General features: G+C 42.3%; 1 protein-coding gene across 1 annotated transcript in view; it reads right to left on the reverse strand.

The window, feature by feature from the left end:
- pecam1b (platelet and endothelial cell adhesion molecule 1b) overlaps window positions 1-17,845 on the reverse strand; it is a 31,699-nt gene that overhangs the window by 13,142 nt on the left and 712 nt on the right. The window contains exons 3-8 of the mRNA XM_081381621.1: window positions 13,868-14,161; window positions 13,515-13,793; window positions 13,146-13,409; window positions 12,517-12,783; window positions 12,143-12,424; window positions 11,459-11,737 (exon numbers count right to left, since the gene is read on the reverse strand). Of these exons, the coding sequence (XP_081237747.1) occupies window positions 11,459-11,737; window positions 12,143-12,424; window positions 12,517-12,783; window positions 13,146-13,409; window positions 13,515-13,793; window positions 13,868-14,161 (1,665 nt within the window). The remainder of the gene's footprint in view (window positions 1-11,458; window positions 11,738-12,142; window positions 12,425-12,516; window positions 12,784-13,145; window positions 13,410-13,514; window positions 13,794-13,867; window positions 14,162-17,845) is intronic.

The raw sequence follows: 17,845 nt of genomic DNA on the forward strand, positions 1-17,845 counted from the left end.
ATCATAATCATACACTGTTCGTTCATTAGCTAGAGGAGAACTGGCCCCCCAACTGAGCATGGGTTCTCCCAAGTTTTTTTTCTCCATTCTGCCACCTGATGGAGTTTTGGTTCCTTGACACTGTCACATTTTTCCACCTTTGTTGCCATTGGCTTGGCTTGCTTAGTTAGGGACATTAAATTTAACATTACATTTATTCAACAATAATATTGATCTGCCTGCATTGACAAGAACTGAACTGAGCTGGACGATGACATCACGGTTTACTCCAGAGCAGCTATATATATATAATAAATTAACTAAATTATTAACTTTTTTTTTTTAACAAAAATGAAACATCACTGAACTTAAGCTGGACTGTGACGCTATTTTCTTCTGGAAACAAACTTTTTTGCATACTTTCCTGTTATCTCTGTAAAGCTGCTTTGAAACAATCTGTGTTGTAAAAAGCGCTATATAAATAAATGTGACTTGACTTGCTAGCAGAGCAGAAATACATAATCATGTTTGGCTTGGTTCCCTCAAAGTTGTGTTGGATTTTCTCTTAACCATAAAGGTTAAGAGGCCCATCTATCACTGTTTTCCATGTTCGTAGAGTTAGTTTCTGGAATAAATATGCTATAATCTATGTTAACGTAGCTTTTTTTTCTTTTTGTTAAATGGCGGGTGTTGGTGTTTTGCGTGCATTCGGCCAATCAGTGTACACTAACGTCACAGGTAGTTCAGGGCTCGCAAAATTTCAAAATCGCTGGTAGCCCTTCGGGCAGGCACTCTTCAGATTTTGGTAGCCCCGAAATGAATTTTACTAGCCCAGATAAAAAGAACATTTTTAATGTAGGAAACTGGTTAGGAGTCAAAACAATGAATCACAAACTTTTTCAAAACACAAAATATCAACAAATATGCATCTGGTTCTAACTGAACTGAAATGTGTGTGACCAGTATGGAACATGAATCAGTCATGTCTGTGGCTCAGCCCCCAATGAGGGTATGATGAAAAAAGAAAAAAAAGTAACACTTTAGTTTAGGGTCTAATGCTCACTATTAAGTTTCATTAACATGCAGATGGTATGGTTTTATCATCACTGAAGTCCCAAATGTGAGGTAGGCTAGTCAGGGGGGTTCAGGGGCACCCCCGAGAAAATTTTGATTTCTCTGATCTACATATCGTTAGCCTCATAGCATAAGTGCCTAAGTCTTTTTTTTTTTTTAAATATGACTTAGGCAATTATGCTATGAGGCTAACGATATGTGCATTTTAAGATGTTTTGAAGGCCAAAAAAATTGGATAACAATAGCTTTAAAACCATGTAAGTGGGCAGCTGATTATTTTTCTCTCCTCATCTCCATCACACTCTTTTTCTCTTTGTTTTTCTCTTGCTCTGTCTCTTCCCCTCCTAAAGCTGAGCTTTGACTGAGGCATAAAAAAAAAAAGTTTGGTTCCGGTTGGTTGTCAATTGAGGTCATGGGTCGTTAGGGATTTATTTTTTTTCCCCAGTAGCAGGTAGGAAATTATTATAATTATTTTTATTTTACTTTACAGTAGTAACAATGGATACTCTATTTTTTTATTGTTTTATCGAGTTGATAGCGCGTCAATAGCGCGCACTCTCTGTAGGCATATTCATATTTTGCCGCTATGTGGAAAAAATCCAGCAAAATGCGCCGGCGCGTTTGTTGACCCCAGAGGATTAACTTAGCCTAACCATAAATTGTGATTATATATATGATCACTCACATCAAGACGCCGATGCGGTGGTGGAATCCATGCAGGAGGAGCAGCGTTTGGCACTGCGTCGCTTTTCAGCGCGAGCTGTGTGGAGAAGCAATCCCGCGTAAAATTCAGGTTGCACACTTGAGCTCCACTGGCGCCTAATTTCCAAGTCTGAAAGCTATGCAGTCCAGCAGTGCTGTTAACTTGAAGCTATCCTAACTGATGCAATACTATGCGTGGTAGGCTAGTTCATACCAAAGGAGGGCGTGGTGAGCTGGAACCTGCTAACGTCGCGTAGTACCGGTAACGTCATGCGGCACTGTGTACAAAAACGTACTCGGTTACCTAACGTAACCTCGGTTCTCTCTAGAAGAGGGAACGAGTATTGCGTAAGTTGCTTACACTATGGTAAAGTCATCTTTTCTCGAGATCTGAAGCCAAAAATTATCCTTAATTTTGTATTTATTGTCAACGCAGTGCGGCAGCCAGCAGACCATAGCAGGCTGTATCAGCGTGCTCATTGGCTGACCTGCGGCAACTGCAGTAGCCTACCGGTGAGCCCTGCGTGACGTCGCGCCCTCCACGCGTCACAGCCCGCCAGAATGGGTGCGGCTTAGCGTATATAAGGAAGGGCTCAACAGGCTGAACTCTGGTTTTCATTGACTGAAGCGAATAAGCTCGTGGCGCGAGCACGGCAGGTTACGCAATACTCGTTCCCTCTTCTAGAGAGAACCGAGGTTACGTTAGGTAACCAAGTACGTTCTCTTATGAGAGTTTCTCTCGTATTACGTAAGTTGCTTACGCTGCGGGAACCCCTTGTCAACGCCGTGCGTGCTGAGCATCCACTGCATGAGTCCCGGGGAAGCCCAAGGAACACAACATGCGGGAACAGGTGGCCAGCAACGTGGGCCAGCACATGTAATAAGCACTTAATGGAATACAGAGCGGCTCTGCCAGTCTACGTATAAACATGTGGAGAGAGGCGGCCAGCAGCATGGGCCAGCACAAGTACATAAGCACATCATAGGGAAAAAAGATAGAGCGGCTCCGCCGGTCTATGTATAGAGAGTATCATCCTCTTGTGCAGCTGTATGGAGAATAGGCAGCCAGCAACGCGGGCCAGTGCAAGTGCACAAGCATATGACTGGGAAATACAGGTAATATACAGGACTGGGAAATACAAGGTAGGAACTTCCAGGTTATAAAACCTCACGAATGTAGAGGGGGAGGCCCAGCCTGCCGCCATACAAATGTCGTGGATAGAAATCCCGCTGGACCAAGCCCACGATGAAGCCATGCCTCTCGTGGAATGAGCTCTGATGCTCATAGGGCACTGCAGGTGTTTGGACGCATAAGCTGCTGCGATAGCGTCCACTATCCATCTGGATAGGCTATGTTTCGAGGCGGCGAGACCCTTGGTGCGCCCGCCAAACGAAACAAAGAGCTGCTCAGAACGCCTGAAGGCGGCGGAGCGTGTGATGTAAACTCTCAGTGCCCTGACGGGGCATAGGAGGTTATCACTGTCCTCGCTATCCGATGCTGGCAGAGCCGATAGGGAGATGATCTGCGCCCTAAAGGGAGTGCCAATCGCCTTGGGGACGTAACCGTGTCTCGGTTTGAGGATGCCTTTAGAGTCATTCGGTCCGAACTCGAGACATGCAGGGCTATCAGATGTAGATCTACCACACGTTTTACTGAAGACAGAGCTATCAGAAAAACGGTCTTGAGCGAGAGGTATTCCAGATCCACAGATTCTAACGGTTCAAAGGGAAACACTTTCAGGGCCTCTAGGACCAAAGAAAGATCGACTCTGCGAACGCTGCAATAGCCGTAACGTACACTTTGTGCGTTGAAGGGGACCTGCCCTTGTCCAACAGCTCTTGAAGGAAGGAAAGCACCTATGAAACCCCACACGTGCATGGATCCAGGCTCTTTGTAGCGCACCATTTGGAGAACACTGACCATTTAGACGCGTAGCGTCTTCTCGTAGAAGGAGCTCTAGACTGCGTGATCGTGTTCACAACCCCCTCTGGCAAAGCAACGGGTATCCGTTGATTATCCACGCATGCAGAGACCAGCGCTCTGGATGGGGATGCCAAATTGATCCACCGGCTTGGGAGAGAAGGTCTTTCCTCACCGGGATCGGCCATGGGGCTACGTGCGACAGCCTCACCAGCTCTGGGAACCAGGCTTGGTTCTCCCATCGCGGGGCTATGATGAGCACTGAGTGGCGCGTTTCCCTGATCTTCTTGATTACCTGTGGTAACAGTGAGATCGGAGGGAAAGCGTACAGTGGGCAGCTGGGCCAGGTTTTGGCCAGCGCGTCCTCGCTCTTCGAGAGGAATCTCGGGCAATGAGCGTTGTCTTTTGACGCAAAAAGGTCGACTTCCACTTTTCCGAAAAGGCGCCATAGTGACTGGACTGTCTGAGGGTGCAGAGACCATTCTCCCGGGGGAATGTTGTCTCTGGACAGTCTGTCTGGGCCGACATTCTTGTGGCCCGGTACGTGCGCGGCTCTCAGCGTGCGCAACGAGTGATGAGCCCACATGAGAAGGCGTTCTGTCAGTTTGCAGAGATTCCTGGATCTAACACCGCCCTGGTGGTTCACGTAGGACACCACGGACATGTTGTCCGAATGGACTAGAACATGGTGGCCCCGTATGTATGGGAGGAAACATTTGAGCGCGTTCTCGACCGCTATCATCTCCAAACAGTTTATATGGAGGCATTTCTCCTGGTCTGACCACAGGCCAAAGACCGGTCTGCCCTCGAAAAGAGGGCCCCAACCTAAGTTGAAGGCGTCTGTCGAGATAACTTTTCAGTGCGAGACGGCTCCCATTGTCATTCCCCGCTGGTAATAGTCGGCCGCTAACCAGGGTCTCAGTGCTGAAACGCAGCTCTGAGTCACTCTGATTCGTATGCCGCCGGACGCCCAGGCTCGGTGAGGCACTCGAGCGTTCAACCAGCGTTGCTGCGGGCGCATACGCAGTAGACCCAGCTGAACCACTGCTGCAGCTGATGCCATACAACCCAGCATCCTCTGAAATGTTTTTAGAGGTGCGGCGCTGCCCATCTGGAAAGACACGGCCAGGCATTGAACACGGCGTGCGCGCTGTGTCGACAGCCGGGCCGTCATTGCCACAGAGTCCAGTTCTAAACCCAGAAAAGAGGCTGACTGACTGGGCAGTAATGAGCTCTTGGTCCAGTTGACCGTGAGACCCAGGCTTTCCAGGTGGCTGAGAAGCACTGTTCTGTGAGAAATAAGTTCTTCCTCCGACTGTGCTAGAATCAGCCAATCGGCTGTAAAAGCCTGACTCGCTCAGAGAAGGAGGTACTGGTTCTATGGCCCCTTTGCACAGCAGTTTCGCTATTTCTGCGCGGAGTAGGTGTGCTACTTCCATATTTACTCTCGTCTCGGTCCGTGCTTGAAAGCGCGGGGGACGGCGAGCGAACTGCAGCGAATAGCCCTGTTTTACTGTGCTCAGCACCCATACTTCTGCATGTACAGCTAAGGGCAGAATGGCCTCCAGGTTTCGATCACTGCACTTCGTGGGGTCGAGAACCTGAACCAGAGGCATGGGCGCAGAACGCGTGCTCTCTGTGCTTGAATACGGCGGCTCGCTGACAGCGATGGCTGGTCGTTTTACACACAATGTCCGGTTGCTTTGGACAGGGAGCATTTTGTGGGAAAACCGGGACGTGCGAGCAGCGCCGGGGGTAAAGTGTTTGTCAGTAAGTGTGAGCGCTCGTGAGTGGGCACAGGACTTACATTCATAACGTGACCGGTAAGAGGTAACTTTGGCCATGTACCAGAGCGGGCAGTGAGTAGGTGTGGGCACAGGTTCGTGGGCACATTTCCTACATTTAACACTTGAGCGGCATTTGCCAGCTTTATGAGAGTGGGCTCTGTGGGAGGGTTATCGTGCTTGTGTGTTAGGCATGTGCCGGTATCAATTTTTCATGCTGCGATTAATTGATTGAGCTTTTATCACGGTATACGGTATTATCACGATATTTTAATTGCTCAAGAGAAACGGATGGATTGGGGGGATGTAGAAAAAAAAAACTTGCGTCACAATAGGTATAATTGTGATTGTCAAAACATTTGGTAACTAAACAGAATTTTACACAATTTTCACGATTTTAATTCAATTCAAAAATCTTGATTCAATATTGACTCTTTGGATAAATATTAGGTAGGCTACAGTAAATAGCCTACATGTTAATTTTTCTCAAGAAAAAAAAATATCTCACAATGCTGTAAACATACAGAGAGCTCTGTCAGCTGGTATTAAAGGTTAAAAATTAACAAATTAAATTAAATATAATTTGGTTTTCATTATAATAACATGTAAATTATGACACAAGTAAAAATATAATACAAATATAATATAGTGCACATATTTAGCAAAATACTCATCTCTATAGCTATTTTTTCTAGTCAACTAACGTGTTGGTCATTAAATGGCTTTCCTGAGGTAAATGTAACGTTCTGTGACAGAATTGTTCACCTGCAGTTTTACTGACCTCTTTCCGTGGATCGACACGATGGATCGATATTATTTATGATGCATAAATACCTTTCGGTAAGTTGTACTGTATCTTTAAATAAAAAGTAACAGATGATCGGTTTACTTGAACTGAGGCGCTACGGCGATCGGTCACATCACATTTACAAGTGCCAAAACAGTATTTATTGTCTGAATTTCGTAATAAAATGGACAGAACAACATGAGAGCTGCGATTTTTTTTCATATCAAAAGTAACCTGCTCTGTCTAATCTGTCGGGTGTCAGTGTCCTCTTTGCTCCGTGATTTTTCTCTGCGTGAGAAAATGGATGTGTGGCGCGAGAGCGTGTGAAAAGTGTCAATTGCGTGAGTCTCACGCTAAATGCATAGAGTTGGCAGCCCTGCTTTTAGAAGGGGGATAAATCCTTTATTTTACTGTCTGTGGATAAATCGTCAGCAGCGTTCCTCCTTCCACCATGCTTCTTCTCCATGTGAGGATTCATTACATTAGACTAGAGTGCACACTGCACTGCATGCACACAGTGCTTCTACATGTGGGGATTGTTTACATCAGAGTGGGCACGTGTTTCGTGCAGCATATACGCAGTGTTTGTTTAAGCGGTTGATGGAAAATAAGCTGATGTGCGTTCAATAAATCTAAATTCTGATCTATTATTTTTCACAGTATTTTGAAGTGCCCGCGATAACAATATTGTGCATATTCATTACCGTGGTTTATTGCATTACTGGATACCGGCACATGTCTATTGTGTGTAGGGGTGAACACTGAGACGTGGGCACATTTTCTTTTCTACACTTAAAACACCAACGGCGTGAGCCGGATACCCAGGCATTACACTCCTTTTGAGATTTCTCTGGGTCGTCGTGAAAACGGCAGTTGCGTGCAGGCGAGCGGGTAGTATTAGTGGCTCGTTGGCTGCCAAATACACTTCTGCAGTAGCCTTTCTTAAGGGGACTGACAAAGCGGATGTGTTGTGTTTATCAGTAAGCGTGGGAGCCCACGGGCAGACACAAGACTTACAACATAGCCGGTGTGTGTCGGCTTTATAGGTTTTGTCCCCTGGGATAAAAGTGTAGCAGAGCGGGCAGTGAGTAGGTGTGGGCACTGTTTTGTGAGCACATTTCCTACATTCAACACTCGAGCCGCATATGCCAGCTCTAGAGTGGGCTCTGCATGAGTGAATGACACAGGGGGAACCGCGCTTGTGTGTAGGGGTGAACACTGGGAAGCGGGCACATTTTCTACACTCAAGACACCATCGGCGTGAGCCGGAAAACCAGAATTGTACTCTTATGAGATTTCTCTGGGTTGCCGTAGAAACGGTGTTTGGGTGCAGGCGAGCGGGTTGTACAACGCGCTCGTTGGCTGCAAAATACACATATGCGGTCGCCTTCTTAAGGGGACTGACAGAGCGAAATGCTTTGAAGGCTCATATGTTTAGACGCTCATAAATACTCGAGCACCATCCTGAGAGTGGGAGGGTGCGAGAGGTGGGTTCGCTTTCTGTATGTAAGAAGCTGGCCGTGAGCTCGGAGTAGCAAACAGCATCATTTTTATCTGCCGCAAGAGCCAGGATTCGAACACGGGTCTCTGGCACGAAAGCCTAAGATTTCGCCACTGAGCCACAGGGGGAAAACACATAAGCTTTCAGTTAGTGCGAGCATATAAGGGAGCGTCATGTTCTGTGTCGGCGTTTGTTTGCAGGCGTGCATGTATTATAACAGGCTCATTTACTGCAATATTGATATTTCCAGTCGCCTGAACTTGAGAGGGGACTGAGAAATGTGTGAGAAATAGAGGTTAGTCCAGCCTCGGCGGTAACACTCTCTTTCCTCCTTTCGCCGGTGAGTGACGCACGCAAATCATGTTTTGCGTCGGCGTTTGTTTGCAGGCGTGCATGTAATATAACAGGCTCGTTTACAGCAATATTGATATTTCCAGCGACGCGCGCGAACGGGGTAGCTTTCTTGTAACGTAAAGAAAGCTAGCCCTGTGACCGTCCGCTTCTGACATCCCCTGCGAATGGCGCAGTTTGCGCGGCTCGAACAGACAGAGAGAGCGGGAAGAGAGAGCGTCATCATGCTTTGCGTCGGCATTTGTTTGCAGGCGTGCATGTATTATAACAGGCTTGTTTACTGCAACATTGATATTTCCAATCGCCTGAACTCAAGAGGGGACTGAGAAATGTGTGAGAAATGGAGGTTGGTCCAGCCTCGGCGGGACTAAAACACTCTCTTTTCTCCTTTCGCTGGTGAGGGACGCGCGAGGGCGGGGTAGCTTTCTTGTAACGTAAAGGAAGCTAGCCCCATTACTGTCCGCTTCTGACATCCCTTGCGAACGGCGCAGTTTGCACGGCTCGAACAGAGGAAGAGAGAGAGTGGGACGTGAGAGGTGCGAGGCATTTGAAACAACGCCTCGTAGAAAATTTCTCTTTTAGAAGAAGAGTGTGTGTCGCAGCGGCGAACACACACAGCATGAAAAGGATATATGACGTCGGATAGCGTAGCAGGCATGGATGGCTGAAGGCGGCGAAGACGACCGGCTTCCTCAGACGCTGTCCTAAGCTTGCTGGTCGCTCGTTTCAACGGCGGTGGCTTCTCTCAGAGTCCAGCGATGCGTAGAGCTTCGCTGAAGAAATGAAAATCAGCCTGTTGAGCCCTTCCTTATATACGCTTAGCCGCACTCATTCTGGCGGGCTGTGACGTGTGGAGGGGGTGACGTCACGCAGGGCTCACCGGTAGGCTGCTGCAGTTGCCGCAGGTCAGCCAATGAGCACGCTGATACAGCCTGCTATGGTCTGCTGGCTGCCACACTGCGTTGACAATAAATACAAAATTAAGGATAATTTTCGGCTTCCGATCTCGAGAAAAGATGACTTTACTGTAGCGTAAGCAACTTACGCAATACGAGAGAACCTCTCATAAGAGAACATAAATTATAGTTCGCCTCAAAGTTTTTTATTTGTGCATTTATTTAATTTGTATTATTTCTTCCCCAAGCTCATAAAATAAATTTGGGTCGCACATAAATTGACAGGGTCGGTCAGAAACGTTTTTTTTTTATGCCTGATATAGGCTTTTCATTTTTGTCTGTCAGTGAAGTAAACATAGGGTCAACTGATAGATTGATTTATGAATCATTTTCTCAGACGTGTTCATTTACTGAAAGCTACTAAGAAAGCTAGGTATTCATTCATTCACAGTATGTACACATTCATTATTGATCTTATTCCTAATACAGAGCCGTAGACAGGGCTTTATAATCAAAGAGGTCCAACAGGGGTTATTATTAGGGGGTTAAATTTTTTTATTTCTCTGATATGTCCATTTCAAGACGTTTGAAGGCCAAAAAAGGATAAGAAATAGCTTTAAAACAATGTCAGTGGGCAGTAGATTATGTGTCAATACCTGCTCTCACTTCTTATCCATCACTCTTTCTTTTTCTCTCAGTCTCCTCATCTTGCCCTGTCTCTTTCCCTCCTAAAGCTGAACTTTTTTAATTTACTGAAGGCTACAAATTGTATATTAATTCTCAACATGTACACATTCATTATTAATCTTGTGCCTAACATGAAAACGGCTTTGTTAATGCTCTGTTAATGTCCCCTCACAATGACAGTAAACTAATTAACGTTACATAGGCCTATTTTCAGTTCAAAATGGCGAAATTCGACAAAAGTATATTCGTTTGTCTGATTATTTTTGTAATTCGTTTCACATTTATGACCTAAAAAAGCTGTCAAATATGAAATATTTAGTTTAGCTACTTACATCTTATCTCGCACTTGACCGCAAACTGAAGCTAGTCGCTCTGCTCAAAAATTTGCGCGCAACAGCTTCTGTATATATAAAGCCCGCCTACTTTGATTTGATTGGCCATCTCAAATATTCTGACATTGACAGACCAATGAGACTCAGGTGAACACACACAAACACACACACCCTGTCCGCTGTTTCTGACATGTGCTCTGCTCGGCGCCGCTGCGAATTGAAGATGAAGAACGCGCTGAATCTGATTATAACAAGACTGAAGTGAAGACTATTTCAGATAGCCCGTCGGGCAGGCCGGTTATGCATTTTGGTAGCCCGACTTGAAAACACAATAGCCCCGGTACGTCGGGCAGGCGATTTTGCGAGCACTCGTATAGTGCTGGTTTATGGTGCGTTCAAGTCATCTCGTATAGATCGTATTTACGAGTTGAACGCACTTGAACGCCACCACAATGTCGTAAATAACAGTGGGGAGTTCGGGATTTTCTTTAAGCCCCGATCTGTACGAGTTGGGGGCGTGTCAGTGATTAACATGGCGGAATACACAATATGTAAAGGTATTTAGCTGTGATATTGTCAGGCTTTTCTATTTACAGAGCAGTTAGCTAATCGCCAACACAGAATATGATAGTATTATAATATAACAATGCAACATGTAACGATGAGTTGCAGTGGCTTCATAAATTATTTAAAAACATAAAAATACAAAGTACACCTGATGCACATTTCTTTGTTCTTCATTTTCTAGAACAAGAGTTTAATAACCTTACTGTATTTTTGTGTAATTAATTAAGAGAAAGTACTCCGCCATCTTGCTCCGATGAAAGTGACTTGAACGCACATGTCGTTATAAGCGCGACTTCCCACCTCGTACGTACGAACTTCCCAGGAGGACTTGCTCTGAAGTAGGAGCTAATTTAGTTCCTCCAAAAGGAGTTCCTAGAACTAAAATCGTTCCTAGTTCCTGCGGTGCAAACACGCAAATGGTTCTAGGAACTACCTCCGGTGCGAAAGCCCCTATACTTTGTATACTTTGTATACATAAAGGGGAACAGAGTGGCTGTGTTGCTTTAGGAGAGGTAGGAGAAAAAACCACAGGTATTGCACACAGAAAATTGTGTTAAAAAAAATTGGTGAGATTTAACTTTATACTCTCTGCAAAAAACGAAAATAAATAAAAAAAAATCAATTTTTTAAATGTTTTTAAGAATGAATCAATGTAATGCAATCTAATAATAAAAAAAACTGCATACGCAAATAATATTATTTAGGAAAGAACTAATAATATTGTATTCATTTATGTATTGAGTCTTGATGTCATTTCATAGAATTGACTATTGATTTGATGAAAATCCTAAAGAAGCAAATGTTTAGGACTTTATTGGAAACTTTGAAACAGAAAGAACAAATGAAACTCAGTTTGCTGAAGAAAGATAACGCTCACCTTCGACCTTGACAATGTCACTCCTGCTTGACATGTCTGCCGTGTTAAATGCCTCGCAGTAGTAATTTCCACTGTTTTTTCTTTTCACTGTACTCAGTACAAATGAGGATGAATTACTCTGGACTGTTGTGGTGTGAATTGCTGTGTGATTGCTGCCATAAAACCTAAAACTGATTGGTGGAGAGCCTTTTGGAATGCCACATATCAGGGTAACATCATTGCCCTCTTCAATGTTTTCAGGAACTGGAAGGACTGTCAGTAAGGGCTTCCCTACTGGAACTAAAGACAAGAGAAAAATTAACTCAAAGATGTCTGCAAAACAAAAAAAATTCTAGGCCATTGCTTTTACTAAGTGACACAACATGAAATCAGTGGTTCTTAACCAGGGGCCTGGCGCCAACAAGGGGGGCCACACACTGGACCAAACCTTTTCTTATAGAATCCTGAAAAACTATTAAAATTAAAAAAAATAACAATACTATCACATATAAATAACACAAAACTATAGTTAGGTATATTTGAATGTGCACACGCAGAGCTAAAAAAAAAATTAACATTTCTAGAATTACAATGGCCATCATTTAGAAAGTTATTTCTCTAATTATTGGGTAAAAAGGATTTTTGAAAGTTTTCAGGGTCAAATTGGGTTGAAAATGAAAACAAATATCTTTACAATGAACTCACCTATTACAGTCACATGTAGCCTTTCACTCATCTTGATTGAGACTTGACCGTTATTCTCTGCTTCACACAAGTAACTACTAATGTCTGAAGGAGTTGATATCATGATTAAGAAACGAGCCGCCTCTTGAAAGTTAGACACCTCGGTCCTGTTCAGAATGAAATTGTTTCTCTTCAGAGAGTAGATAATTGGCAGACTTCCATTCTCAGAGTGGCAACGGACCCAAAATGGCTTATCCACGATAACAGGACCATCAACTGTGATCACGGGCTTTGAAACAAGCACTTGAGAGAAACAATGTTTAATTAATACTTTTATATTGATCTTATTTTTTTTTGGTTAGTTTTCAAGACAAGAGTTGATAGGCACTGCCTACCTTTTGTTCCTAACAGCAGCATCGAGCTCTCTTTGATAATCCTATTGGCTTCAGCCTTACACACGTATTTCCCATTAGTCGCTTTGCCTGCAGTGCCATTGTATCCGTTATCATTTATTACAAGTGTTTTGTCTCTAAATATTGAATACTTTATATCCTCCTTTTGAATTCTTGAGGCAAAGCTTCTGATTTGGCATGTAATGGCAAAATGTTCTCCTTCAAATACCTTAGCAGGATGAATGCTCAGGAAAGGTATAGAGAAAATCTCTGAGGCAAAAATATGCAAGTCATTATTAAAAGAGAATATATTTTAGTTTTTGACCAAACAAGAAACAAAGTGTGGAAGCAAAAAAGGTCTAAAATGCATAATCTAAAATGTGATTGTGCAGATTCACACACACACAAAAAATATTCTGAAGACGTAATATACAGTAACATACAAAGTCGCATTGACCAATAGTTCTTTTATGGTACTATTTTTGTCCTTTCTGCATACTGACAGCTCATGGTCACTGCATGTTTCTAAACAAATGTACTAATCAAAAATTCTCTGTTAATACATTATTTAGGTGAAATGTCACAAGAAATACATTATGAAATAACACTGAAAAAAATTCAATATTTCTCACCTTTTACAGTGATGTTCAAAGAGGAGGATTTATGAACACCACCGAGGCTTGAAATGCACTCATATTCTCCAGAGTCATTAGCCTTAGCAAGCATAGTATAATCTTCATGTATCATGTTCAAACTAAGCATAGTGCGCCCATGGCTCAAAATGAGTTCTGAATTTCTCTGCTGAGTCATATTCACACTGCAGCTGAAGGTTATGTTATCTCCTTCTGTGACATATGTTGATGGAATGACTGTAATATTGGGTTTGATCCCCAGCTCTAAATTGGAACAGAATGTGTACATATTTAAACTTACTTCCAGGATGAACAAATCCATTAAACCTATTAATAATCCATATATAAAAATTTAAAAAAACTTCCTACCTTCAATGTCAATACTAATCACATTACTGTTGTTAGATGTTTCTATTGTGCTACCCAGAATAATGGAATAGTAGCAAAACATATTCACAGTTCCCTTATCAAGGGTCAGATTCTGTTCAACTTTTTGACTCTTGGTGTCCTTCCGGTAGAGTTCCCTAGGTCCATCTCTAAAGAAAAACATCAAAAAACCTGTTTCTCCCTCTGCTGTACAGACAGCAGTAACATCATCTCCTTCTGTCAATCTCAGTTTATCCACTGTTAGGACTGGTGCCAGAAGACCTGCAGACACATCAGCTGATATTAGGATTCAAGAACAAGAATCGTCTAGACATTGAACTGATGTGTTACTCTACCTTTCACTGTCAGGTATTTGGGATTGCTCTTCCTCTTTTTCTCCCCAATGACAACATCACATTTGTATTCCCCAGAGTGGCCCACTCTGGCATCAGGTATAGAGTAGAGGGAGTCCGTAGCATTGGTCTGGTCAGTATTTAACGGTTGATCATATTTGTAGAATATGTATTTATAGTTGAGATGAGACCCTGTGTTGTGGGTGACTTCTGCCTGGCATATCAGTGACACATTTGTACTTCTTTGAACTTCATTCCTGGGCTGGATAATAAGTATTGCACTTTTTATGAAGAACTCTGAGGAGAAAAAAAGTCATTTTACTACTCGGATAGGAATGGAGGTTTCAAGGAATAAGATACAACTTGTAGATCCTACACCGCAAGAAATCAATTCTACTCAAACGGCTACAGTTAGAACTGCAGTAGAAGACCGATGGACTAATCAAATTACCTTCAACAACCAATTGAAACCTTGGACTCATCTCATGAGTCTGTTCGTAGCATATTTGTGGTTCATTCAGCACAGTGTTTGATACCCTTATGAGGGAAACAATTATGGAGGACGACAGAACAGTCTTATTATCTCCCTTTTGATAGCGGTGTCCAGGGGGTCTCAACATTAGGGCAGGAAGGAAAATAGTTAAACATATTTCGAGGGTTCCATCTCTGGGGATTAGAACTATTTTAGAAACCTCTGTCCACACCCATTTAATTCAATTATTCAGTCCCACAGAGACTGTTACAAATGCAATTTTTTCTAAAGATCCAGTTAATAAAAAAGTAATATAACTTACTAAAAAGTTATACTAATAAAGGCATATTAAAAGTTATATCAATATAAAATTTTATATTTTTGTGTTATAGGATTTTGTTTTTCATTAGCTATGTCATACTTATTCAAACCTTTTTCCAATATTGCTGTTTTTAAATCCCGTATGGTAAGGTAAAAAATTGTGTTAAAAAACAATATCAAGATTTTGGGAACTCACTTAACAACACTTAATTAGCTTTAGCCGTGATGCATGCATAAATATAGCTCATGCATATGCTGAAATTCAGTAGCAGATATGGCCAAGACAAAAGAGCTCTCACAAAAGCCATGAGAAGTTGTTTGATTACTTCCAATAGGCTATGTCTATAAGAACATTTCCAAGACACTAAAAGTTCCTAGAGACAGAGCATTGTTTTAAAACGCATGGTACCATTACCACAGCAAACCTTCCAGCACATGGAAGAAAAAGCTCAAATTAATCAAGGGAAATAAAATCAAGGGCATCAAGATCAGAGCGGATGAGAAAAAAACCCTCAATTTCCTACAAAAGGCTTGCAAGATGACCTGTTGAATGGAGAAAAAAAAAAAAAAAAAATCAGTGCAGACTATGAAAAGAACCCTAAACAAACATTGACTTCATGCCTGGACACATTGACGAAAGACACTCTTGAACAAGAGAACATACAAGGCTGACTTGAACATGCTAAAAGGAATTTGGATAGGACTGTGTAGTTCTTGGAAGATTGTTTGGAGTGATGAGACCCATGGATCAGCAGTATGTCTGGTACAAAAAAATGCATGGCTTAAAAGAACACCATTCGCAGGGTCAAACATGAATGTGGGTCAGTCTTTTTATGGGATTGCTTTGCTGCTGCAGGAAGTGAAAATCTGGACCATGTGCCGGCGTTATGGATTCTTTGAAGCATCAAGCTATTTTTGCAAAGATTGTGATGCCTTTAATTCATAAATTGAAGCTTCACTGGATCATTAGACTTTCCAGGACAAGGATCCCAAGTATACATTCAAATCTACCAAAGCTTGGTTTAGGGATCTGTGAGATTTGAAGAAAGGAGTGGCAGCACGGAAACCAAAGAATATCAATGAGCTGGAAGCTTTTGCACACAAATAATGGCCTAAGATTCCAGTAGAGAGGTGACAAAAGCTTTTAAGCACTTACAGCAGGGAACGACAACTGGCGGCCCGCGGGCCAAAACTGGCCCGCCAGCAATATTTTCTGGCCCGCCGGATTATTTTGGAAGTCCTAAATGCTGCACAAATCTCTTCCACTACTTGAGAAAAGCCGTAGTCGCGCGGCGATTTCACCGCCGCATAGGCTACTCACTGTGTGAAACGCCCATAGGGAATCATACGGCTCGGGATTAAATTTTAAAGTATAACGGTGCGTTCATACCGGATGCGAATAGCGCGTCAAATTCGCGCCTGCCGCGTCTAGTTATATGCTTGACCACTTTGTATCCATTCGCGTGTCAAAAGACGGTTGCGGTCGGAACTCTGGTGTACTTTGGACGGAGCGTGCGGTCTGACTGACAATAGCCCACTCCCGACATCTTTTGACAGCGTATCCGCACTTAATTCTGACCACCTGTAGGCCTACACCTCTGAGGAGCTGTTTGGTACGGTAGGCTACTGAAACCATTGTCAGTCAACAACATATTTTTTTTGCAAGGATGTTTGAAATAGTTCGGCAGAAAATAGCCTACTTCATTTGTCAGTAGGGCAATATGATTTTCGTTTATGTTGCTTAGAAATTTGAGTGATAGGCTTTGTCCTATTTAATTTGTTATTTATATTTCATAATTTTTTTCTGAGCCTTTTTTTTTCTGCTGACAGTAGGCTACAATGTTAAAATAGCCTAATATTTATATTGACACGAACACATTTTTTTTTGTATAGCATTTATAATTATTATAGGCTACTTAATCTCCTTCTTTTCGTTAGAGACATTTGAATGTGAGATTATGGAAACGAGATCTAAATTTTGTGGACCCGTCAGGTCGGGAAATAAAGCGGGTGAACATCGAGTGTATTTTAAGCGGTTGCTGAAAAGAACCTTGTGGGAGCGGGACGGAAAAAAAACAGTCCCGCGCAGACCTCCTTAAACCTTAGGTGTGTATGAGTGTGTCCCGAATAAATAATACAGAAAAAAAAGGACTAAAGTTCAAAAGTCGGACTAAGCGAATGAGGTATGATTGCTATTCACACCTTATAAAATGGCTGTAATATGTTACCACAATAGTAGCCTACTTGATCTGTTTAAAATGATTTCCTTGATATATACCTAAGGTGTTAAATTAAAAATTAAAAATCAAAATTACAATTTGTCTAATCCAGTAATTATTTTTTTCTATTTTTGATCTGAGCACAATCAGAAAATCAGAAAACCCGTCGTTATTAGTTTTTTCATTTTAGTTCAGGAAATAAATAATGGAAAAACAAGTCGTTTTTCAACTTTTTATTTTTGGTTTTAATTTGAAAAAACGATTGAACGAATGGTCCACGGACGGTGACGGACCCATCATATTCTGCGATTATAGGCCTATATAAGAATATTTCATTTGTATCCATAGGCCTCCTCTGTGTAGCTGGCCCGCCATCTACTGGCTTAAAAAAATATTGGCCCGCGGCCAAAGTTACATGCCGACCCCTGAACGCTCATTATGAGCATTGAGAATAGCTGGATAGCTGAAACATCTGCTCTTGCTCTATTAAAATAATTGATTCTTTTTGTTAAAGACTTTGTCTAGTTTTTCAGAGTGCGAACCATCTACAGTCTCTTCTATATTTTATTGGTTTTCACGCACCTGGACTTACAACTAGCTTCATCTGAGCGCAACAATATTTCCTTGTCTTCTGATATTCTTTATAAGGGAAAGAATATGTAAGTGATTAATTTGGTCACCATTTCTTTTTGTTCTTTACTACTTTAATAGTTATTTTTTTATCTAGTTCAGTTTATTGGTCCTTTGGTGTGATGAATGAAATTTTAAAAGTCAATATTTCATGTTGTTCTCTATGAAGCCATACAAATATACATACATAATTGCTATTTCAAAAGGTTATCGTCAGACAAATTAGTTAAGTTTAAACTTATTTGGGGAAAATCTCTATTTCTAATGCACAGCAGGACTAAATAAACAATCATGGTTATTCCTCATAAGCTGGCAAAGCATAGTAAAAAGGAGCTAAAG

The sequence above is a fragment of the Scardinius erythrophthalmus genome (assembly GCF_964197995.2).
Source record: "Scardinius erythrophthalmus genome assembly, chromosome: 12".
Classification (NCBI taxonomy): Eukaryota; Metazoa; Chordata; class Actinopteri; order Cypriniformes; family Leuciscidae; genus Scardinius; species Scardinius erythrophthalmus.